A 25,620-nucleotide genomic window follows, 5' to 3' on the forward strand; every position below is an offset into this window, starting at 1 on the left:
TGTCTCTTTCCATGAGAAAACACAAGCAACAATTTGCTTCAACGGTAAAACATCAGAAGCATTCCCTGTTAATAGCGGTGTGAAACAGGGGTGTGTGTTAGCTCCTACATTGTTTGGGATTCTCTTTTCCCTTCTGCTCAGATTTGCCTTTGAAGACTGTGAGGAGGGAGTGTATCTACATACGAGGTCTGATGGAAATCTTTTCAACATTGCTCGCCTCAAGGCCAAGACCAAAGTAAATACAGTTGTTATCCGTGAGTTGTTATATGCGGACGATGCAGCTCTAGTAGCGAACACAGAAGATGAGCTGCAGTAAATAATCAACAAATTATCAAATGCCTGTGAAAAGTTTGGTCTACTCATCAGCCTTCAAAAGACTAAGATCATGGCGCAGAGCACTACCAACCTTCCATCCATTAGCATTGATGGCAATCCTCTCCAGATAGTTGATGACTTTACCTACTTGGGATCCACAATATGTAGCAACTTGTCCATGGACACTGAACTTACTAACAGAATCGCAAAGGCATCATCTGTCATGGATAGATTGAAAAACAGAGTAGGGAACAACGGACTGCTTACCACAAAAACTAAATTAAAAGTCTACAACGCTTGTGTTATAAGTACCCTTCTCTATAGCTGTGAGACATGGACAACTCTTTCTAGGCATGAGTCTCGACTCAACAGCTTCCATGTCCGTTGTCTCCGGAAGATCCTTCAGATCTCTTAGAGTACCCAACACCGAAGTCTTTCATCGTGCAAGCACAACCAGCACCTTTGTACTCCTGAGTCATCGACGTCTAAAATGGTTGGGACATGTCAGGCGCATGGATCCTGAGCGGATACCGAAACAGCTGCTGTACGGCGAACTTCAGGAAGGTGTGACGCCAGTGGGACGACCGCATCTTCGTTTCAAGGATGTCTGCAAGAGAGACCTGACTGAGACCAGAATCAATCCAAGTCGCTGGGAAAGCATTGCAGATGACCGTGTCAAGTGGCGAGTAACTGTGCGCAACGGCGTCAAGCTCTCAGAGGACGAACGCACACAGGAACAAATCAGGAAGAGGACAAAGCGAAGAGACAGAGCGGCTTCTGTTCGAAGTCCCTCAAATTTCACATGTCCAAACTGCAGTAGGGACTGCCACTCTCGAGTGGGACTTTTTAGCCACAGCAGACGCTGCAGACTCTGAACCAAGCATGCTACACCATCATCCCTCAAGGATGGACGGATGCCATTAGTAAATTACTGTTGCCAAGAATGACCTCTACCCATACTAACTCACAGGAACTATCTACTTCAATTTCGCGATAAGGTTAACTACTTCTAACAGCAAAAACACGCCACCGCCAACTGTGCTTATCTTATCCTTTCGGAACACCTTAAATTCTCCGCAAAAGTTTCGGCTGAACTGATCTACGGCTTTAGCTAGCTTTCAGTGCCTATAACGACTTGAGCATCAGTGCTTTCTATTAGCACTTGGAGCTCTGGTACTTCCCCACCACACCTACGACAATTTACAACTGTTAAACCGATGGAGCCTTTATCTACGTTCTTACTGTGTTCAGCCTGCAGCCATCGAGACTGAAGCCCTTTTCGTGTATTTCCGAGAGTCTTTAACCTAAAAGCCGCCCAGTCCACGCCACACAGCCCCTGCTACCAGTTTAACTGCTTCCTGCGTGTAATAAACTCCTGAACTATTCAGTGGAACCCGAAACCAAACTACCCTAAGGTGCAAGTCCAGGTATCTGCAGCCTACAAGGTCGCAGAACGGTCTCAGCCTCTGATTCAGACCCTCCACTCGGCTCTGTACCAGAGATCCGGAATCTGTCCTGTCAAATATGCAACACTGGCAGCCCTTGCCACTTCTGTTAGCCGTTCGAAACCAGAGAGAATCTCTTCCGATCCAAAGCGAAACACACCACTGGTACCAACGTGAGCCACCACCTGCAGTTGGCTGCACCCTGTGCTCTTCATGGCATCCGGAATGACCTGTTCCACATCTCGAATGACTCCACCCTGTATGCACACGTAGTGCACATTGTCTTTCTTCCCCTTCTTGGCAGCTGTGTCCCTAAGGAGCCCCATAACATGCCTAACATTGTAACTTCCAACTACCACTAATCAGACCCTCTTGGATCACCCGGGTCTTGCAGGCTGAGAGGTATTCTCTGAAGCGGGGCAGGTGACTGCATCTGGCTGAGCGACAGTGTCAGACACAGGCAGCATCTTGAACCTGTTTGTTAGACTAATCGGGAAGGCCTTACATCCGGCCCCCTAGAATCCCCACTGGCAGCCCACAACAGTGATGCCCATCCACTACATCTTGAAGCTGTGTAACCGAAGTCATCACAGCCTGGAGCTGAGAGGGAAGTGTCACCAACTCGGCTTGCATCCGCACACAACAGTCACAGTCCCTATACATACGAAAGACCGTGGTAAACGACACTACTAAGACAAACGAACTATCGACACGTACTGCAGAACTCTACTGCAGATCCTGACGAAAACGCAAGAACTGTGTCTAATAAATTAGATTAATACGCATAGTTTCAAAAACCTAACTACCAAGGTGCTCGGGTGAGACTAAATAATTCGCCCCAGTTTAGGACCTTGCACTATGTCAAAAAATCGGCTTACTTTCCGACACAAACGAAAACACGAGAACTGTGTCTATTAGATAATAAATTAACCCGCAAAAACTCAAGGAACTTAGTTATCAAAGCACACAGATGAAATCATACAGTTCACTCCTTGTTAGGAACTCATAAAAGTTACAAATTGGGTAGCTTCCCTGTTGCTGCTTCTGTCTCAGCCGGCTGCTGCTGCCTCACCTCTCTATTGTCCTATGAGTCTGCTACACTCTACTTCGTTCAAAAACTGGTTGGGGCTCTCCTTTACTTCAGGTAGCAAATCAAGCTGATGTTAACCACAGTTTGAAATGTGATTTCTGATGTTTCTCTTCATTTGTCTATTACTTATGAAATTCTTCCAGCTCCCATTGTGTCTTCCTACCTCCAGCCTATCTAATGCAGAATATGCCATTTATAATTCTGCCTGAAGCGCACCAATTCATCTTCCCTGTTCCATGATTTTCTTGTCTCGACTATATGATAAGCAACACCATTGAAGAGCTTCTCTTACACTTTTTCAGCTACCCTGCTGCATTTTCCCCCATTAAGCGCCAACCTACAATGACATAAATAGTTAAGGCACAACAATATCCACATTTTTCACATATGAGTTAAACTATAGACTGTTATTGTTTATTAATTCGTATGGCTAGCCGCCCCCCCCCCCCCCCCCCCCCCCTCGGGCAGACCGTTCGCCGGGTGCCGGTCTTTCAATTTGACTCCACTTCGGCGACCTGCAGTCGATGAGGATGATGATGAGAACAGCACAATATTACTACACACATCCTCAAAAACAGTTGCACAACATCTTTTAAAAAACCGGCCTTTCAATAGCCACTAATAACAAATATAATTATAAACCTTCTACAGTCTTGGTAAGATTATACGGAATGAAACGAGTTAAGTAAAGACCCTTCCTTTTAACTAAGTAACAAATAGTCCAGATAAATATAGATGACAAGCATAGCTGCCCACAAATTTAACAGTAATTTACCGGGACTAAATCCGCATTGGCAAAACAAGCAGTAATACAGAATATTAAATAACAAATTTTAGGTAAAAGAGTAAAATCCCAAAGGGAATCTTAAACCAATAAACAGATCATAGAACAACGGAATTCCACCAATTATATAGTGACGTATTCTACTGAACTCATTCGTGTAATCCCTTTCAAGTATAACAACAATGTTTAGCAGAAAAAAAATAGTTATCTTAATAGTCAGTTTAAATTTCACGCAACAGTGGGCACAGCCCAACGGATGACCCACCCAAAAACAAGAGTGGCCAAACTACTAGCAACAGAAGAGGCACCTTGCCGCAGCCCGGAACACATTAACGAGATGAATCTCCAATCATTACGACACAGAATACTGAACTTCTGTCAACGACTGGGGCGAGCAGCGACTCTGACGGGATGCAGCAAAGTAGCGCAGAGCGTAAGACGTAGCTGGCCGAGCTGATGCCGTCCGAATATATTTCAGTCAACGCGCCGCCACCTGTATTGGTCAATCCGGAACTGATTGTGCCCGCCGCTCGTAGTACACTGTAACATTAAAAGAAAACAAAGGACAGGCAACGAAACCCAAGGACACAACGCAAACTCTCTCATTTCAGAGTTTTGCCCCCTCCCCCCTTTACATTTATTACCCTTAACACATGTAAGACCTCAAACAAATAGCCTGGAAAACTATTCACTTCTTACAGTTCATAATTCTTTACGCTTACAGCTCAGACCCCAATAACAACCATTAGCCTGGAGAAGTTAACGGCCTGCCGAACCAAGAGCCTAAAAGCCCGCAAAACAAGACATCAGAGTCACGAGCCCTTCAAACGGAGACCACAGAATCAATTATAAGGCACTCAAGTAACGTTACAAGAACATCGTCTTGAAACCAAACATATCCTGTGCAGTATCCTAGAATGACCCATGCAACCTTTACGTTACTCACGCTTAGTGCTTCCGCTGCTGAGCAATATTTCACAATCTTAACAGCACTCCTCAACATATACCGGAACCAACAGTGAATTCCTTATCCCCTCCATGGCGGGGATAATCACATACAAATCACTATTTCCGTCTGTGAACATAAATTACGATCAGATTGATCACAAAACTCAAACTTCAAAGAAACAGCAGATGCTCTCCGTTAGTAGCAGCAACCGACGAGAATCCACGTAGCATACATAGGCATCCAGCATCAGGTAGTACAATACACACACTTGCTGGTGTATTGGAGGCCATCACCACCAGCCCGCAGCCGACACACTCCTCAAACCATAACACAGTGCCGCCAGCAACCAACGCTCCTCCGTAACGGTCACTCTAAGGCTCGCCAACATAGCATATGCCCAAGCAACAGGCAAGCACAATCACTACGGCGGAAAACCAAGAGAACCATAGTCAGAAATGCCACGCTTAAATAGCGGCCAGAAGAGGAAAACCAAAGAGAAAACGATCGTGCCAGCTCGAACGGGATTGCTGCCCCTACTACACTCATGCTAATAAATTAAGGATAATGACAATGTGGTACCACACAACGTGGCACTACAAAAAACCGGCGCTAATAGCATAGGCACATTGGGAACACACACGACACAGATCTGTAAGTCCACGGTATTGGCGATAAGTTGAGAAAACCGCCCCGAAACACATTTGCTACAAAACGCCACTGTTTCCTGCGCATGTACCCCGACATCAGTGTGGGATATGATCATCACGCACATGTACACAGGGCACATAACGGGTTGGCGTACTCTGGATCAGGTGGTCGAGTAGCTGCTGGGGTATAGCCTCCCATTCTTGCACCAGTGCCTGTCGGAGCTCCTGAAGTGTCCTAGGGGTTTGAAGACGTGCAGCGATACGTCGACCGAGAGCATCCCAGACGTGCTCGATTGGGTTTAGGTCTGGAGAACAGGCAGACCACTCCATTTGCCTGATATCTTCTGTTTCAAGGTACTCCTCCACGATGGCAGGTCGGTGGGGCCGTGCGTTATCATCCATCAGGAGGAAGATGGGACCCACTGCACCCCTGAAAAGGCTGACATCCTGGTGCAAAATATCTCGATACACCTGACATGTTACAGTTCATCTGTCAAAGACATGCAAGGGTGTATGTCACCAAACATAATTCCACACCACACCATCAAATCACGACCCCCATACAGGTCCCTTGCAAGGACATTAAGGGGCTGGTATTTGGAATGAGATTTTCATTCTGCAGCGGAGTGTGCGCTGATACGAAACTTGCTGGCAGGTTAAAACTGTGTGTCGGATCGAGACTCGAACTCGGGACCTTTGCCTTCGCGGGCAGGTGCTCTACCAACTGAGTTCCAGTCTCGGTCCGGCACACAGTTTTAATCTGCCAAGAAGTTTCGGGTTGGTATCTGGTCCCTGGTTCACGCCAGGTGAAAACCCGGCGAGAATCACTGTTCAGACTATACCTGGACTCGTCCGTGAACATAACCTGGAAGCACTATCCCAATGACCATGTACTATGTTCTTGACACCAAGCTTTACGGGCTCTCCTGTGACCAGGGGTCACTGGAATGCACCTTGCACGTCTACAGGCAAATAAACCATGTCTGTTCAGTCGTCTGTACACTGTGTGTCTGGAGACAACTGTTCCAATGGCTGCGGTAAGGCCCCGTGTGAGGCTACCTGCAGTACTCCGTGGCCGTTTGCCGTCACTCTTGGTGAGATATCGGTCTTCTTGTGGTGTTGTACACTGTGGACGTCCTTTACTGTAGCGACTGGATACGTTTCCTGTCTGCTGGAATCGTTGCCCTAATCCTGAGATCACACTTTGTGGCACACAGAGGGCCCGTGCTACGACCTGCTGTGTTTGACCAGCCTCCAGTCACCCAAGTATTCTACCCCTCATAACGTCATCAAGATGTGTTCTTTGAGCAATTTCAAACACACAGACACCATTAGCACGTCTGAAAACGTCTGCACACTTACTCGCTGCACCGTGGTCTGACATGCACGAACACACCTCTGCCTATGTGGCTATGTGGACTGCTGCCAGCGCCACCGTGCGACGACCTCAGGTCAAATGCACCACATGGTCATACCCCGATGTGATTTAAACCGCCCACCAGAGCGTTGTTCCACTATGTATCAACATTATCCTTATTATATGAGCATAAGTGTAGATGAGGGACTCCACCACTTATATCCTCATATTAAGAAAGGTTCTGATTATGCGGGTATGATCTGGTTACAGTTGTACGCCAAATGTCTACTGACTGTGCTCTAGATCGTTCTGTAGCCTTCTCGACATCATTTTCACGACACATGCTCTCATTTCTTGATTGTGATCAATCTATTGCCAGTTGTTTAAGGGGCTCCGGAAAGACTCAAAATCATGAAAAGTTCAATTTTTACTTTTTTGCGTTTTCTGAATCTGCAGACTATTACCTTTTAATAGATATATAATTTATTCAATTCCGAAGACTACAACTATTTTTAAATTTTTTTTTGAAATGTGTTCTACATGGGCGTGACCCACTGTGGCGCTGTTAAACTGCTGTCGAATGGTGTTATTATTAACGTCCGTGTTCATCAGGTACAGTTTAGTGATGTGAGATAAAGTATGTGTTGTGGCTAACCTGTGATGGTTCAATATATATCGCTGGTGTGATTGTCGATTGTTTCATGTTTATTTACTCTGTCGTTATCTCGAAAATATTCGTAATTAATTCTGTTTCTTGAGTCTCTGTTTTGTTGAAGTATAATAATGAGTAAAAGTAAAGTTATTAGAAATCCTCTGAAGGCTTTTAAGAAAAGGAGAAATATTGGAAAGCCAAAGGTATGTGTTATTACTGTAAACAATAAAGACGATAACCAAGTACACCTGCCCATAGCAGTCAAAGTGGGAAAGAAAATACTTCACAGAAGAAGCTTGGTTCAATGAGTGAAAACTATGAATGTTTTATGGGCGAATCGGATGTGAATGAAATATTTGATATGTCGGTTCTCAAAGGAATTTTTTCAAACTGTGTAAGATGTATTCATTGTAGTGAAGTTGGTCTGGAACTCTCCATAATAAAGCACGTAGGACTAGCTAGTGAAATACAACTGAAATGTGATAAGTGTTCATACATGACCACCTTTTGGAACAGTGTTGCAGTAACTGCAACTGAAGAAAATGGTAGCAAAATCTACGAACACAACATTAGATTTGTTTATTCCTTGCTTTCAGTTGGTAAGTGTGCTACTGCAGGTGCAATTTTCTGTGGCATCATGAATCTTCCAAATCCCCCAACCAAGTTTACGACCTATAACAAATTAATAGGGTCTAAAGTAGAAGATGTCTGTATAGAATCTATGAAGAACGCTGTGGAAGAGGCAATAATGGAAAATAATGGTAACAGAGATTTGACTGCAGCGTTCGATGGTACCTGGCATAAACGGGGACACACATCTCTTCATGGTGTAGTATCTGCCACCAGTATGTATACAGGAAAAGTTTTAGATGTAGCAGTAATATCAAAGTATTGTAGATGTCCACAAAAATATAAAGGTACACATGAAAATAATTGCAAAGCTAACTATAGTGGCAGTAGTGGAGGAATGGAAGTGGCTGGTGTTGCCAGTATATTCCAGCGTTCTGAGGCGTGTGATAAAGTGCGATATGTTAATTACCTTGGTGACGGTGATTCTAAAAGTTTCAAACATGTTCAAGGACTGAAGCCCTATGGTGATGATGTTGTAGTGCAGAAATTTGAGTGTATTGGACACGTACAGAAGCGAATGGGAACAAGACTTCGGCGACTGAAAGCTTCGTACAAAAAACAAAAACTCAGTGATGGTAAAGGGTTGGATGGGAAGGGAAGGTTAACTGACAGTATAATTGACAAAATACAGAACTATTATGGAATGGATATTAGGCAAAATACACAAAGTGTCGACGAAATGAAGAAGGCTGTTTGGGCTCTTTTTTTTCATATATCTTGAACCGATGAAAATCCCCAACATAGCTTGTGTCCCAAAGAAGAAGACAGTTGGTGTAAATATAACAAAGGATTACTAACTGGTGAAGTGTACACTCATAAGCATAGTCTGCCTCATGCAATAATGGAGGTGATGAAACCTATTTTCAGAGACTTAGCAGCACCTGAACTGTTGAAAAAGTGTATTCACGGAAAAACTCAAAACCCCAATGAAAGTGTAAATAGTGTTATATGGTCGAGAATCCCCAAGACTGTATTTGTTGGAATAGAAACACTTCACTTTGTTGTGTATGATGCTGTTGCGACTTTCAATGATGGCAACATTGTAAGGTGCAAGGTATTTAGAAATATGGGAATGAAGATAGGTTCTAACATGGTATGAGCGATGCTTGCTTTAGACAAGGAACGCCTTCGGGCTGCAGACAGGGCTGTAAAGAGTCTAGAAATACAAGCAAGAGTAAACAGGAGGAGGAACAAGAGGAAGCTGGAGGAGGAGTTTGCAGAGGATGAAGATAATCCATCCTATGGACCTGGAATGCACTAAATAATTAATCCAATCTTTGTCGCTCGATTCCCAAAACTTTTATTTTCTCATACTAATTACATGTTTTCTAAGGATCTTCCAAACATATTTGTTTCAAACTTTCAGTAAATGTTACACAGTACCTTCTGCATAATTTAACACAGCTTTTTTCCAAAAAACTGTATATTTTTGAAAATATAAATAAAAAATTGCAAAAAAATGTTGTGAATTTTCATTACAATTGAAAAAAAAAATCATCTTTAATAACTGAACTAAAATTTTGTAAAATCCCTGTGTTAAGTTGTAGCCCATATTCCAATAAATAATCTGTAAAAAGTTCAACTTCCTACCTCAAATACTTTGTGAGGAAAGATGTAATTTATAAGCGTTATTTTAACATTGCAAGTATAGGGCGTTCCGGAGCCCCTTAACAATAGATCTTTTCCGTGTCACATGTTTTGAAGTGAGTGATGTGCATGTACGGTGTTCGCAGCACCAACGCTCGGACGACAAGAAAGTGGTGCTGCACAACCTCAATCTCAAGTCCTCGGGCGACTACCGGTGTGAGGTGTCAGCCGAGGCGCCGTCGTTCGCCTCTGCGCAGGCTGAGGGCCACATGGACGTCGTCGGTAAGTGCTCCCTCTTCTACTCTAAACAGTCATAGAGCTGAAAGAGCTGGTTGCGAAGTTTAAGTGGCTCACACACCGATGAGGGAAAACATTACGACCACTTGCTTAATAGCTTGTGTGTCCGTCTTTGGAAAGAAATACATCAATGATTCTGCATATCAGGAGACCGGCAGTTTCTTGATAGATTTGTGGAGGTATGTAGCATTAGATGCCTACGCAAAGCTGTGTAATTCGCCTAAAGAACGGAGCGATGATTTGCGTACGTGGCGCCCGATAGCGACCCATATGGATTCTATAAGATTTACATTAGTCGAATATGGTCGTCGAGACCCGGCCCCGGATCGAATCCGCCCGGCGGATTAACGACGACGGCCGGCGTACCGTCCAGCCTGGATGTGGTTTTTAGGCAGTTTTCCACATCCTACTAGGTGAATACCGGGCTGGTCCCCACGTCCCGCCTGTTACACGACTCGCACACATTTGAAACACATTCACACTGTTTCACGATTTACACTGGACGCAGACAGCTGGGGTACACTACTTCCGTCCCAGGGGGGATGGGGTGGCGGCACGAAGGGCATCCGGCCACCCCTTACAATTAACATCTACATCTACATCTACATTTATACTCCGCAAGCCACCCAACGGTGTGTGGCGGAGGGCACCCTACGTGCCACTGTCATTACCTCCCTTTCCTGTTCCAGTCGCGTATGGTTCGCGGGAAGAACGACTGTCTGAAAGCCTCCGTGCGCGCTCTAATCTCTCTAATTTACATTCGTGATCTCCTCGGGAGGTATAAGTAGGGGGAAGCAATATATTCGATACCTCGTCCAGAAACGCACCCTCTCGAAACCTGGCGAGCAAGCTACACCGCGATGCAGAGCGCCTCTCTTGCAGAGTCTGCCACTTGAGTTTGCTAAACATCTCCATAACGCTATAACGCTTACCAAATAACCCTGTGACGAAACGCGCCGCTCTTCTTTGGATCTTCTCTATCTCCTCCGTCAACCCGATCTGGTACGGATCCCACACTGATGAGCAATACTCAAGTATAGGTCGAACGAGTGTTTTGTAAGCCACCTCCTTTGTTGATGGGCTACATTTTCTAAGCACTCTCCCAATGAATCTCAACCTGGTACCCGCCTTACCAGCAATTAATTTTATATGATCATTCCACTTAAAATCGTTTCGCACGCATACTCCCAGATATTTTACAGAAGTAACTGCTACCAGTGTTTGTACCGCTATCATATAATCATACAATAAATGATCCTTCTTTCTGTGTATTCGCAATACATTACATTTGTCTATGTTAAGGGACAGTTGCCACTCCCTGCACCAAGTGCCTATCCGCTGCAGATCTTCCTGCATTTCGCTATAATTTTCTAATGCTGCAACTTCTCTGTATACTACAGCATCATCCGCGAAAAGCCGCATGGAACTTCCGACACTATCTACTAGGTCATTTATATATATTGTGAAAAGCAATGGTCCCATAACACTCCCCTGTGGCACGCCAGAGGTTACTTTAACGTCTGTAGACGTCTCTCCATTGATAACAACATGCTGTGTTCTGTTTGCTAAAAACTCTTCAATCCAGCCACACAGCTGGTCTGATATTCCGTAGGCTCTTACTTTGTTTATCAGGCGACAGTGCGGAACTGTATCGAACGCCTTCCGGAAGTCAAGAAAAATAGCATCTACCTGGGAGCCGGTGTCTAATATTTTCTGGGTCTCGTGAACAAATAAAGCGAGTTTGGTCTCACACGATCGCTGTTTACGGAATCCATGATGATTCCTACAGAGTAGATTCTGGGTTTCCAAAAACGACATGATACTCGAGCAAAAAACATGTTCTAAAATTCTACAACAGATCGACGTCAGAGATATAGGTCTATAGTTTTTCGCATCTGCTCGACGACCCTTCTTGAAGACTGGGACTACCTGTGCTCTTTTCCAATCATTTGGAACCCTCCGTTCCTCTAGAGACTTGCGGTACACGGCTGTTAGAAGGGGGGCAAGTTCTTTCGCGTACTCTGTGTAGAGTCGAATTGGTATCCCGTCAGGTCCAGTGGACTTTCCTCTGTTGAGTGATTCCAGTTGCTTTTCTATTCCTTGGACACTTATTTCGATGTCAGCCATTTTTTCGTTTGTGCGAGGATTTAGAGAAGGAACTACAGTGCGGTCTTCCTTACATGCCGATTCTGCACTTAACACTGCCAACCCTGCGCACAACGGGGGATAAAGTCGGTAGCAAAAGTAAGAAAGTAGAAAGAAAGAATATGGTCGTCGAGACATCGATGTGAGTTCACTATAGTGCTCCTCAAACCACTATCGCACCGTTCTGGCTCCGAGAAGCGGACATTTACACTGACGACAGATGGCATCGCCGCCGGGGAAGAGATCAAGCATGAATGGATGCATGTGGTTTGCACCTAACAGCACGTCTTCTGTTTCTAAAACAGGTCCCATGCAAGCACAGAAGAATGTCTCCTGCAGCATATTACTGCTCCCACCAGCCTGCGTCCGTGGTACGGTGCATGTTTTAAGCCGCCGTTCACCTTGATGACGCCATTTGTGGAGATTACCATCGCCTTAGTGTCGCAAAAATGTGATTCACTTGAAGAGCCGACACGTTTCCATTGACCGACGGTCGAATCCCGATAGTCACTTGCCCACTGGAATCGTAATTGACGGTGTCGTTTGGTTTACATGTAAACACGTAGCCGTGGTTTGCTGATGAGCTCCTTGTTCAAAAATGTACGATGAACGGTGTGCTGTGCAACACTTGTGCGTGCACCAGCATTGTGCTCTTTCGCCAGAGATGCCACATATCACCATATATCCTACTTTACAAAACAGACAAGCCTCCGAATCCCACGTTCTGTGAAGCTGGGGGCGTCCAACTATTTAGTGCCAAGTGGTCGTTTCAGTGTCTTATCTCTTTCCGTAGATGTCCACAAGAGCAGCACGTGAAATTTCAACCAGCTTCGCCGTTTTCGAGACAGTCGCTCACAGGCTCTGTGTAATAATAATCTACCCTTTGACGAAGTCATTTATCTCAAAGGATTTCCCCATTTGCAGTCCTATCTTCGCTAGGGTGATCCCCTGTCCGTGTCTCCTGTGCTTACAAAACTCTGTAACCTCATCACGTGTCCGGAATGTTACCAGGCGGCATCAAAAATGGCTCTGAGCACTATGGGACTTAACATCTATGGTCATCAGTCCCCTAGAACTTAGAACTACTTAAACCTAACTAACCTAAGGACAGCACACAACACCCAGTCATCACGAGGCAGAGAAAATCCCTGACCCCGTCGGGAATCGAACCCGGGAACCAGGCGGCATACAACGTCATGGTGGGCTGTTGTCATAATAACTCTTCAGGCTTTTTCGGCGATCAAATGACATCTTAGGTAGTCGGATGTTCTGCCACATATCAGCATCGTACTTGCGTTAGGATTTTTTTTCCACTTCTTGAGGATTCCTAAGCTGACTGCTTAGGAGATGAGCACTAATCAGCCACGGGATTTTTGTTGTTCTGTTGGGGCTCTATTTATTTCTATTTCTGTGTGGGAGAAAGGGGAGAGGACTTATGTGTCCCAATTGGGAATTTATTTGCAGGGAGTTTTGAGGACAGCTCCGGTATTCACCTTTTGGCCTTAGAAAAACCTTCAAAACCCGGCTGGAGCTGCTGGTGGTTTAGCACCTTTTATGTTGCGCACTTTATTAGTGCTTGTCATCTCGCTGGTCGCTCGAGCCGTAGTCTTCCCACTTCTTGTGTTTATCCCTCTTCCAGAATGAAATGAGGGAGATGGCTTCGAATTTCTGTTTCTTCCAGGCGATGCTTTGTTGCGACTGTAGTCTGTCGGAGATATCGAAGATCTCCTCCGCCATGACTACCTGGTCCGTTGTTTGTTCTCTGGGCGCTGTCTGCCTAGTTTAACCTTTCCAGAGGCATCGGTTTGGGACGCCAGGGCGTCTTTTTGCCATCGCGTGCTGTCTGTGTTGCCCGTTCGGTAGTGATCTGGTGTCCAGTTTGTGTGGTGGCCACAACGACCGTTGGTGCGTCCACCTCCGCGGCCCTCGACTCCTCGCACGGCTGGGGGCGGGAGGCCTGCCTCAGCATGAGGCAAACTGCCTTTAACTCTGCCTCCGTCAGGACAAGGTCGATGCCTGCGTTTCGGATATTGCTGGTGCGCCGCCTTCTGCCACTGTGGCGACTTGGTCCACTCGGCGATTCTGAGTCGTTTAACGTCGTCCGTTCGTGCGCAGCCGTTCGCCACCCCCACCTGTCTCACTGGCGGCGGTGGAGGCAGGCCGCGTGGGAGGGCGGCTCGTAGTCGTCTCGCCCTTTGTCTTCTCTGGAGATGAGGCCACGGGTTTCTCTCGTCATTTTCTCCTATGTTTTATCTTCCTGGCACTATCTGCGGTGGCCTGGTTCGTCGTTGTCTTTCTCAACGGCGCCGCGGGCGATGAAGGCCTTGAAGCCACGCCAGCTGGCCACGTGTGGCCCACCACAACGGGAGCACGCTGATGGGACTTCTAGCGTCATTGGGCAGGTGTGGCTGTCGTGATTGCCAGCGCACTTTACACAAGTCGCGCAGTTGCGGCAGTGTTTTGCCACATGCCCCTCTTGTGGACACTGTGGCTTCGGGTCGATCTCTGCTGAGAGAGGCGTCACTGTTACTTTGAAGCCCATGAGCTTCCTCAGCTCATAGACTTTCTCAGCGCGCCGCTTCTGCTGACCCTCAGCCTTTTCCACAGCTAGAATTAAGTGCGGTGGTCTCTTCTTATTTGTCCCATTATGTAGCCAAAATTCGACTCTCTCTAACTCCCGCAGGTACAGTCCTTATGTGACAGTGTCTTGCATAGCCAGGGCAGTCCTTTCGCGAGTCCTCCGTCCATGGTTCTGCGTCGTTCGTCGGTTCTACGACGATGTGTGGCGCGAGGTAGCGCGCGAGTTTCGTCGCTTCGCACTCGCACTTGGCTTGTACCACAAAAAGCGAGTCATCATCCAAGCTCTTCACTTCTATTGCTGCGACTCGATCGAGGTGGTCCACGAACTGCGTCCAGTCCTCACCCTGGAATTTGATGTAGACCGGGAGAGTCGGCGCTTCGAGGTTGCACCGGTTCTCGGTGTGGCAGTGGTGAGAACATTCGTTCCTCCTTGCAGCGTGTCTTTTTCACTGGTGCTGCGCGAGGTGTCTACCACCAAGTGCTGGTTGTCGGGGCTGCCCAGCTCTTCAGCCGAGTTATTTTATCCTCTCGCTCCGTTGGCCCGGTTTTCTGTGTCTTCCGAGTTTTTACGCTTGTTATAAGGGGCACCCACCAGACCCGCCCCTGGGTGGTCCAACATCGGTCTGGTGCGTTTGGAGTTCTGTCGTTTTCCGTCCGCTGTGGTTCAGGGTGTTGCCTGAGGCCGAAGCGGTTGCGTAACTGAGCGGACGTGTATTCGAGTGCGCTCTGACACAAAAACCTAATTCACCAAGGACAGGTTTTTGGGCAAAATTTTGTGTGTTCTCTTTTCACCACATCCGAATTAGGAGCAGGTTAGTGGACCGGGTTAGCCGATCTTGCTAGGATGCTAGGATTAGGGGACACCAGTGTGCTAGTGCCCCACCCGAAGGTGGCAAGCTCCCGTTCCCCTCACTAAGGCAGTAACAACAGGGAAAGAACAGATATCGGCAGCAGGACCATCTCAGGTACGGACAATAGCCAGACACACACAACAGAAAATGCAGAAAATACATACAAAACTAGACACCACGACGCACCACAACAGGATAATTCACGTCACAATGCTACTGAGCATCCTGTCACGCGCCAGGAAACTCAGAAAAATATCGCTACACCAAATGTTCAACACCCACCAATATGGACTCATCACCCAAAGAAACCGACCCTGCTTCGTCTGGAGAAGTGGAAGACGCGCGTTGGCTGGAATAAAACTCGAACGTAAATGACGAACAAGACTTCACAACAGTAAATTATGAAAGACAACACCGAAACACACATCAATCAACCGAAGAAAACGCCACGCTGAAATAACTACAAGCAACAGATCTGAACCGATCTCGCCCGCAGACACTCATAAGCCAATAGCAGAGAGCAATGCAACAACCAATCGTGAACAAGCAGCTCCGGCGGCACAAATGAATTACCAGATTCCACTGATTACAATCTACTATACTGAAAAATATACCCTACTCAACAAAGCTTTAAAAAAACTACTTAAAGGAACTCTCAAAGCTCTGTATCAAGGAGATCGAGTAGAATACCACTTTGACTCGATTGAAGATCATGCAGCAGCACTCCAATTTTTCCGACATTATCATATCCCGTTCTTCACGCATCAAGCATATGAAAATAAAGAATTGAAGGTCTTCATTAAAAAATTACGAGCACAAATCACGGTGGGAGAACTAACAGTTGTGCTACAAGAGAAAGGATTCACATAGGCGATAGTTTACCAATATAAAAAACGAGACGAAAAAACTAAGAACCTCATCCCACTTGCTAACCACTCCGTTATATTACCCAAAGGAAGAGAGAGTCTCAAAATTTATGAGCTCAACTACTTACGACACACAAAAATCAGAGTAGAAGATTACGATCCTAAAGACGGCCTGTCACAATGCAAAAAAATGTCAACGTGCCGGTGACACAGCTAGATATTGCGAACTCCCGCAGCGGTGTGTCCGTTGTTGACAAACTGTACTGTACCACGAACATCTCCACCCAAATGTGTGAACTGTGAAGAAACACATCCAGCATCCCTCCTTGGATGCAAAAAATAGCAAGAACTTCTCAGAAAGCATAAAATTTGTAAGAACATGTCTCAGAACAGACCAAGACAAACATGACACATACAACAAGCTGCTCCTAAACCGCCATCCAGTTCACAATATGCCACAACGCCCCGACCAGCAACAATCCAGCAACCATCCACATCACAACCAACCACGTGCCACTTATCCATAGGACAACAGAAGATCTGGACACAGAAGGAAACATCAATCAACGTGAGACTGGGACGGAACGATCCAACCTCTCCTGATCCACAACACAAGAACTATTAATACTATTCAGATGCAGCTGCATGCAGGCAAAGTACGAAACCGGACGAAGCAAGTTCACTGACCTCAGCCACCATCATGCAGCCCTTCTCATAAGCTCAACAGACATTGCGACACTTCTGACCAATCTCCAACAGAAAATCACATGTTTCCTCAGCCTAGTTGAGGAAGTTGTAAAGGATTTCGTAGCGCCGTAAAATGGCATTCGAAATATCAACGGGACACTTTAAATTTTGTAACTGGAATACAAATGGCTGAAAACCTAAACAGACGGAACTAAACGAATTTAACGCCCGATTTAGACTCTACGTTGTAGCAGTTACAGGAACGCATTTTACAGCGACGACGACCTTTAGAGTGCGCAGTATGCATAACTATAGAACAGACAGAAAAGAGCGAAGCGGTGGCGGAACTGCTATATTCATTAAACGAAATATCGCACACCATTACGAAACGATACCACCACTCCAGTCGTTATAAGCCACCGCAGTTACAGTACACACAGCTATAGGAAACATCACAATAGTTGCAGCATACATTAGCCCAAATAAACAGGTAATAAAAGACGATCTCACTGCAATATTCCATCGTTTTCCAAAAGCCGAGCGGGGTAGCCGTGCGGCCTCAGGCGTCTTGTCACGGTTCGCGCGGCTCCTCCCGTCGGAGGTTCGAGTCCTCCCTCGGGCTTAGGTGTGTGTTGTTCTTAGCGTAAGTTAGTTTTAGTTCAATTAAGTAGTGCGTAAGCCTAGGGACTGATGACTTCAGTAGTTTGGCCCCATTGGCCTTATGACAAACTTCCAATTTTTTTTCCAAAATTTTAATGATAGGAGGCCTGAACGTAAAACATGATTCCTGGAACTCGGTAAATACGAACCGAAATGGACGACTATTATACGACATTCAAAACGAATTTAAATGCACAATTCATGATCAACATCAACCTAAAAGAATTCCAGACGTTCCAAACCAAACAGCAGACGTCTTCGACATAGCCCTGGTCAGAAACGTCAGTCGTAACCTTCACTCCTCACCGTCAACGATGTCTCTTCCAACCAGTCCTAGGAATGATCCACCGGGCAGCTCTACGCATACCACCACCACCACAGCAAATACAGATAAATTCGGAACAATACCAAAGATATCTAACCAACAACTTCCGACAAACAATGAATGTAGAATACAGAATAAACAAAGCAATAGAAGTTTTAACCAACAAAATTAAAACTGCTGAAAAAAAGACCTCAACAGCAACCACAATTCCAGAAGCACACCACGAGACATTTCCACCGCTATTAGAAAATCTAAAAAAGCAAAGAAATGGATGCGGAAGAAGATGGCAACAATTCCACAATCCACGAGACCGACACGAGATGAAAAAAATATCCCGCGAACAGCGTAAGAGAGACATACACTATGTGATAAAAAGTATCCGAAAACCCCAAAAAATCATAAGTTTTTCAGATTAGGTGCATTGTGCTGCCACCTGCTGCCAGGTACTCCATATCAAAGATCTCTGTAGTCATAAGACATCGTGAGAGAGCAGAATGGGGCGTTCCGCGAAACTCACGGACTTCGAACGTGGTCAGGTGATTGGGTGTCACTTGTGTCACACGTCTGTATGCGAGATTTCCACACTCCTAAACATCCCTAGGTCCACTGTTTCCGATGTGACAGGGAAGTGGAAACGTGAAGTGACACGTACAGCACAAAAGGGTACAGGCAGACCTCGTCTGTTGACTGACAGAGACCGCTGACTGTTGAAGAGCCTCGCCTGGTGTAAGGAGCGCAAAAATTGGATGACTGAACAGGGGAAGAACGTTGTGCGGAGTGACGAATCACAATCCGATAGCAGGGTGTGGGTATAGCGAATGCCCGGTGAACGTCATCTGCCAGCTTGTGTAGTGCCAACAGTAAAATTCGGAGGCGGTGGTGTTATGGTGTGGTCGTATTTTTTATGGAGGGGGGCTTGCAACCCTTGTTGTTTTGCGTAGCGCTGTCACAGCACAAGCCTACATAAGCCTACATTGATGTCTTAAGCATCTTTCTGTTTCGCACTGTTGAAGAGCAATTCGGGGATGGCGACTGCATCTTTCCACACGATCGAGCATCTGCTCACAATGAACGGTCTGTGGCAGAGTCGTTACACTACAATAACCTCTCTGTAATGAACTGGCCTGCACAGAGTCTTGACCTGCATCCTACAGAACACGTTTGGGATGTATTGAAACGCCGACTTCGTACCAGGCCTCACCAACCGACATCGATACCTCTCCTCAGTGCAGCACTCCGTGAAGAACGGGCTGCCACTCCAAAAGAAACCTTCCAGCACCTGACTGAACGGATGTCTGCGAAAGTGGAAGCTGTCAACAAGGATAAGGGCTGGCCAACACCATTGAATTCCAGCATTGCCGATGGAGGGAGCCAGGTGTCCGGATACTTTTGATCACATAGTATAGAATGGGGACAGCAAACACGGAAGGATAAAATGGCAGCCTTCGTGTTACACACCCAAGACGAGTGGAAATTAATTCGAAATACCAAACAACCACCACCATCCCACACAGCAATCGACGGACCAGACGGCTTAATATTTGATGCACTAGAAAAAGCAGAACATTTTGCAGAAGAATACAAGCAACAAATGTCATTACCGGATAATGAGCTACCTAATCAAAACTAAATAAACTAAATAGAAAACGAAGACGACAGAATCCAATACCTCCTACAGCATTTGCGTGATACACATGCGACTTCAAGACTACTACTCACAACACCAGCCGAAATAAAGAAAATTATGTCGTAAACGAGAAACACAGCTCTAGGCACAGACTAAATCTCCAACATTCATCTCAAAAATTTACCAAGAAAAGCAATAGTCTTACAAACACGTATAATCAACAGTTGATTACTATTCGAAGACTTCCAGACACGTGGAAAATAGCTGAAATAATTCCTATACCAAATCCAGGAAAAAACCCATCAGAACCGACAAACCACAGACCAATAAGCCTCCTACCGACTTTCGCAAAAATCCTGGAAAGAGCCATCCCAAAACGATTACAACTCTGCCTAACAGAAGAAAATATTATGCGCCCAGAACGATTCGGCTTCACATGTAAATTATCGGCAGAATTACAACTAATTAGAATCACACAGTACATCCAGAAGAACTTCAACCTCAGTAAGTCAACAGCAGCGGTATTCTTCGACATAGCTAAAGCTTACGACAGAGTCTGGAAACAAAATTTAACATTTAAACTTTATCAAGCAACTCCCATTCTGTTACATTAAAGGCATAGACAATATTTTACAAAACAGTTTTTCGTTACTATACTTGGCCAAATATCACCTATCAAGACACCAGAACCAGGAATGCCACAAGGTTCCGTCATTTCGCCTATATTATTCAACCTAAATCATCAATGACTTACCTCCTCTCCCAAACGTAACACTAAGTGTATACGCAGACGACACAACCTTATTAACATCTGGCCGCAGTACCGACATAATAATAATAACAGCCCAGAGACAGAAGGATATTATGAAAACATGGGCACAACATAATACAATCACTTTCAATGCAACAAAAACTGCAGCAATATTTATCACTAAAAAATGGAAACCAAGACTACGAACTCAGCTCCAAATACACTCCTGGAAATGGAAAAAAGAACACATTGACACCGGTGTGTCAGACCCACCATACTTGCTCCGGACACTGCGAGAGGGCTGTACAAGCAATGATCACACGCACGGCACAGCGGACACACCAGGAACCGCGGTGTTGGCCGTCGAATGGCGCTAGCTGCGCAGCATTTGTGCACCGCCGCCGTCAGTGTCAGCCAGTTTGCCGTGGCATACGGAGCTCCATCGCAGTCTTTAACACTGGTAGCATGCCGCGACAGCGTGGACGTGAACCGTATGTGCAGTTGACAGACTTTGAGCGAGGGCGTATAGTGGGCATGCGGGAGGCCGGGTGGACGTACCGCCGAATTGCTCAACACGTGGGGCGTGAGGTCTCCACAGTACATCGATGTTGTCGCCAGTGGTCGGCGGAAGGTGCACGTGCCCGTCGACCTGGGACCGGACCGCAGCGACGCACGGATGCACGCCAAGACCGTAGGATCCTACGCAGTGCCGTAGGGGACCGCACCGCCACTTCCCAGCAAATTAGGGACACTGTTGCTCCTGGGGTATCGGCGAGGACCATTCGCAACCGTCTCCATGAAGCTGGGCTACGGTCCCGCACACCGTTAGGCCGTCTTCCGCTCACGCCCCAACATCGTGCAGCCCGCCTCCAGTGGTGTCGCGACAGGCGTGAATTGAGGGACGAATGGAGACGTGCCGTCTTCAGCGATGAGAGTCGCTTCTGCCTTGGTGCCAATGATGGTCGTATGCGTGTTTGGCGCCGTGCAGGTGAGCGCCACAATCAGGACTGCATACAACCGAGGCACACAGGGCCAATACCCGGCATCATGGTGTGGGGAGCGATCTCCTACACTGGCCGTACACCACTGGTGATCGTCGAGGGGACACTGAATAGTGCACGGTACATCCAAACCGTCATCGAACCCATCGTTCTACCATTCCTAGACCGGCAAGGGAACTTGCTGTTCCAACAGGACAATGCACGTCCGCATGTATCCCGTGCCACCCAACGTGCTCTAGAAGGTGTAAGTCAACTACCCTGGCCAGCAAGATCTCCGGATCTGTCCCCCATTGAGCATGTTTGGGACTGGATGAAGCGTCGTCTCACGCGGTCTGCACGTCCAGCACGAACGCTGGTCCAACTGAGGCGCCAGGTGGAAATGGCATGGCAAGCCGTTCCACAGGACTACATCCAGCATCTCTACGATCGTCTCCATGGGAGAATAGCAGCCTGCATTGCTGCGAAAGGTGGATATACACTGTACTAGTGCCGAAATTGTGCATGCTCTGTTGCCTGTGTCTATGTGCCTGTGGTTCTGTCACTGTGATCATGTGATGTATCTGACCCCAGGAATGTGTCAATAAAGTTTCCCCTTCCTGGGACAATGAATTCACGGTGTTCTTATTTCAATTTCCAGGAGTGTAGCAGAGCAGAACATCTCATGGTCCGAAGAAACGAAATATTCAGGAATTCATCTCGGCAAAGCACTAACATTGAAAGGCAGCACAATAGATCGAAAGAGAACAGTAAAAAAATGATGAACGCGCACATACCATTCCTCAAAAGCAGAGAGTTAAACACAAAAACCAAAATAAAACTATACAGATCATCAATCCAACAGACAATCCTCTACGGAGCAGCAGCTTCTGGCAGTACTTACGTAACGAACATCAAACAACTCCAACTACTACAGAACACCTGCCTGAGGTGGTTTCTCGCGGTACCTTGCTAGACAAGAGTCGCCGAAATCCATCAAGAATTAAATGAAAAAATACATTAAGGGAAAAAAATCAAAGACCATGCAGAACAAAAATTCCAAAAAATTGACACTATCAGAGACAGAACATGCAACTCGCAGATGATGCCACAGTAGACCCACAATCATGGCACAGATAGAGAGTCTGAAAATCTATAATATCCAGATAACACTGCAAAATTGTACCTAAGAAGACATTCCATCTGACGATGATAACTAACAAGTTGGGCAAGAACTTCAAGAAGAAAAGCAAATAGACAAGACTTCGACAGAGAACAGAATAACAAAACCGAAAATCTAACAATAAGAAACGACAACAAGACAGAAGAACCAAGGACCCGTAGGAGAGCCGAAGCGCTTCTACAAGTGCTAAAAACGACCGTGCAACACCTATTCTTCCTCACTACATAAAAACAAGTAGAAACCGTTAAAGCTGGGCGCACCTGCGCACAACACATGCCGAAAAAAAAAGGCGGCAACGCACCAGCAGATGGCAGTGTGCGGGAGTGGACTGCAGGTGAACGCCTGGCACCTGAGATAGAAATCCAAACGCACCAGACGGAAGACGGAACACCCAGGAGCGGGTCTGGTGGTCGCGGACCACAGAGGGAACACCCAGAACCGCAGTGGACGGAAAACGGAACGGCAACGATCCAGAAGATCGCAGTGAGCGGACGCGGGCCGCAGAGGGAACGCCTACAAACGCCGGTGGAGGGGACAAAGGTGACAAACATAAATACTGGACCAGATCCACTCGAGGATTAGTCTAAGGTCGCACCTGATGAAAGTTACGAACTACGTCACCGAAATATCGCGCAAGTACAACGCTGATATCCGGCAGAACACCCGAAAACCCAAGATGTCAGTGGTCAAGATGTTTTGACTTACATGAGTAGGTTACGCGTGCGTGGAGCTCTCTTAGGAAAACAACGTGAAATGAATGATTTTTCGTCTCACTAGAAGCAAAAACGTTCAGTTGTATTTACTGGTTTCGATTGTCGCAGGAACAATAGAGCATTAACGTAGCTTCATCCATTTGTGCTTTACTGAATGATGGGACAACAGCCGATATGTATATTAAAAATATGAGGAATACCGTCAAGCGTAAGTTCATTTCCAGTTTATTTGCCACCTGTGCCCGCCGTTCAGTATGCCATCTTGAGGCCCCTCAACCGCTGTCTGTTATAGAGGATATCAAGACTGTGTATTGTAAAGCGGAAACCGGTAGCCAATATACTGGAGATGAAATTGGAGATGCCGGTGTTCTTAACGTTTTTAACGGTACTGGGTTATTCATAAGCGCCTCTAAAGTTCAGTAGATGACTGCGCGGAAACAACAAGGCTTATAAACGGATAGGACATCTCTCGAAGTTTTTTAATTGCACTACAGGTGCAGAATAGAGCCGCAATTGCGGTGCTGCTAACGTCTATATGATAGTCAAATTCTCTCCAAACACGTCCTAACACGCATGGCCGCACCAATTATCTTTCCTTCATCTCTTCCAGTGTAAGTGTTAGTGGAGGCAGGATTACATGGTCTGTGTCCTAACCCTGTACGAACAAATCACATGTAGACGACAGTGAGTGCCACTGAAGAAGAGGAGATTCATGATGCCAAGCACGTCACATTCTTCAACATTCAGATAATCACGAAAGTTTGTTGGTTGGTTTGGGGTGAGGGGACCAAATAGCGAGGTCATCGGTCTCATCGGATTGGGGAAAGGATGGGGAAGGAAATTGGTAGTGCCGTTTCAAAGGAACCATCCCGCCATTTGCCTGTGTCGATTTAGAGAAAGCACGGAGAGCCTCAGTTAGGATCGACGGACGCGGGGTTTGAACCGTCGTCCTCCTGAATGCGAATCCAGTGTGCTAACCAGTGCACCACCTCGCTCGGTCCTCGAACATCTGAAAGAAAGTATGGTGGAGCAGCGTCTTGTTTGCAAAATAAAGTCTTCACTGTCTTGATGTAATTGTGGCCTAACTCATTGTTCCAGCATATCCAGGTATACCAGTTACAGGTTCCTCTGCAAAGAGAGCTTTTACACAGAGTATAGCACAGAAGATGTTAACTCTGGATAAATCACAAATGAGTTCATGTCTCGTGAGGATCTCTCGAGTATGCTACGAAGGTTCACCTTTCTATACAAATGAAACGTGACTTCATCACTGAAAACCAACTGATGTGGAAGAACCGTCTTTCTCCAGTAGCTGTTGCAACTCATTGCAAGAGTCAGAATGAAACGCATTGTCCCGAGTATTCACTGCATCCAACAACTGCAGACGTCATAGGTTTACATGCAGCCGTTTGCATAGATTGCTCCAGGCTGTTGACAGCGGAATCTGATCCCGCTCTTGCGGGACTCGTGTCGAATCATGTACACGTTCCATCTTTTGTCTGCTGAAGGTTTTTCCTGGTCTGTCTCTTCGAACCATATAAGCAGCAAGACTTACAAAAAGTATTTCGTGTATTGGAGCTTTTTCCTGATATTGGTATGAAATAACTGCTGAACCGCCACAACTGACTCACAGTTACCCAACTCGTTGACACAGAACGCAATCATCGCTCTATTTTACACCATGTTCCGACACATCTGATCCCTTCAAGTACTCTTAGCACCAACACCATGAGACGTGTTACGAGTTGAGATGCTCTGTCCATCGATATATCATTTTTCTGCGTCTTATAGTTTCCGAGAAGCCATTTTCTCAATCCCTGAAGAAGCTTGCGAATAACTACTAACATAGCAGGATTATAACGAATTATTTCATCTTCACATCAATGAAATGTCAAAAACATACATCCCACAGTACTGCCATGATATGAAGCAATGTGTTGTGAAGAATTCTACGCCAACCGAAATCAGTAATACCCTGTGAGATATTGTCCGTTGAATAAACACTGAACAAATTTTGTGGGAACCATAATAAATGGTATTTTCTCAGAATAAAAAAGTATTTCCAGTGATATACTTTGAGATCAATGTGTTATCCAGTAACATTCTGTTTCCTAGCATTCTGAAAAATTATCCTTATTTTCACGTCTGCACAAAATTTGTTTATGTGGCGGATGTAATAGTAATCAAAAGTCTTTTAAATAGGTTTCTCTCCAGTATATCCCTGCCGAATATTCTTCACGAATCTGAAGGACTCATGAACAGAATAACGTCTCGCAGCCAGCCGTATGCAGTGAGTAAAATTCCACGAGTTAAGAGTGAATACTTAATGTTGTCTCTTTTGAGCAACCAGCTAATCCTGCCTATCATCGAGGAACGAGGCGAAGAGCAAGTTTGCTGGCACTATTTAGCTTGCGGGACTAACCAGATATTAACTGTGAAATTTAGCCGTGATTGTAGCTATTTTAACGGAAGAGCTTTTTGTACAATTTGTTCACAATGTCA

General features: G+C 45.9%; 1 protein-coding gene across 1 annotated transcript in view; it reads left to right on the plus strand.

The window, feature by feature from the left end:
- LOC126234552 (uncharacterized) overlaps window positions 1-25,620 on the plus strand; it is a 279,428-nt gene that overhangs the window by 206,865 nt on the left and 46,943 nt on the right. Inside the window, exon 3 of the mRNA XM_049943256.1 lies at window positions 9,603-9,738. Within this exon, the coding sequence (XP_049799213.1) occupies window positions 9,603-9,738 (136 nt within the window). The remainder of the gene's footprint in view (window positions 1-9,602; window positions 9,739-25,620) is intronic.

Source organism: Schistocerca nitens, chromosome 1, assembly GCF_023898315.1.
Source record: "Schistocerca nitens isolate TAMUIC-IGC-003100 chromosome 1, iqSchNite1.1, whole genome shotgun sequence".
NCBI lineage: Eukaryota > Metazoa > Arthropoda > Insecta > Orthoptera > Acrididae > Schistocerca > Schistocerca nitens.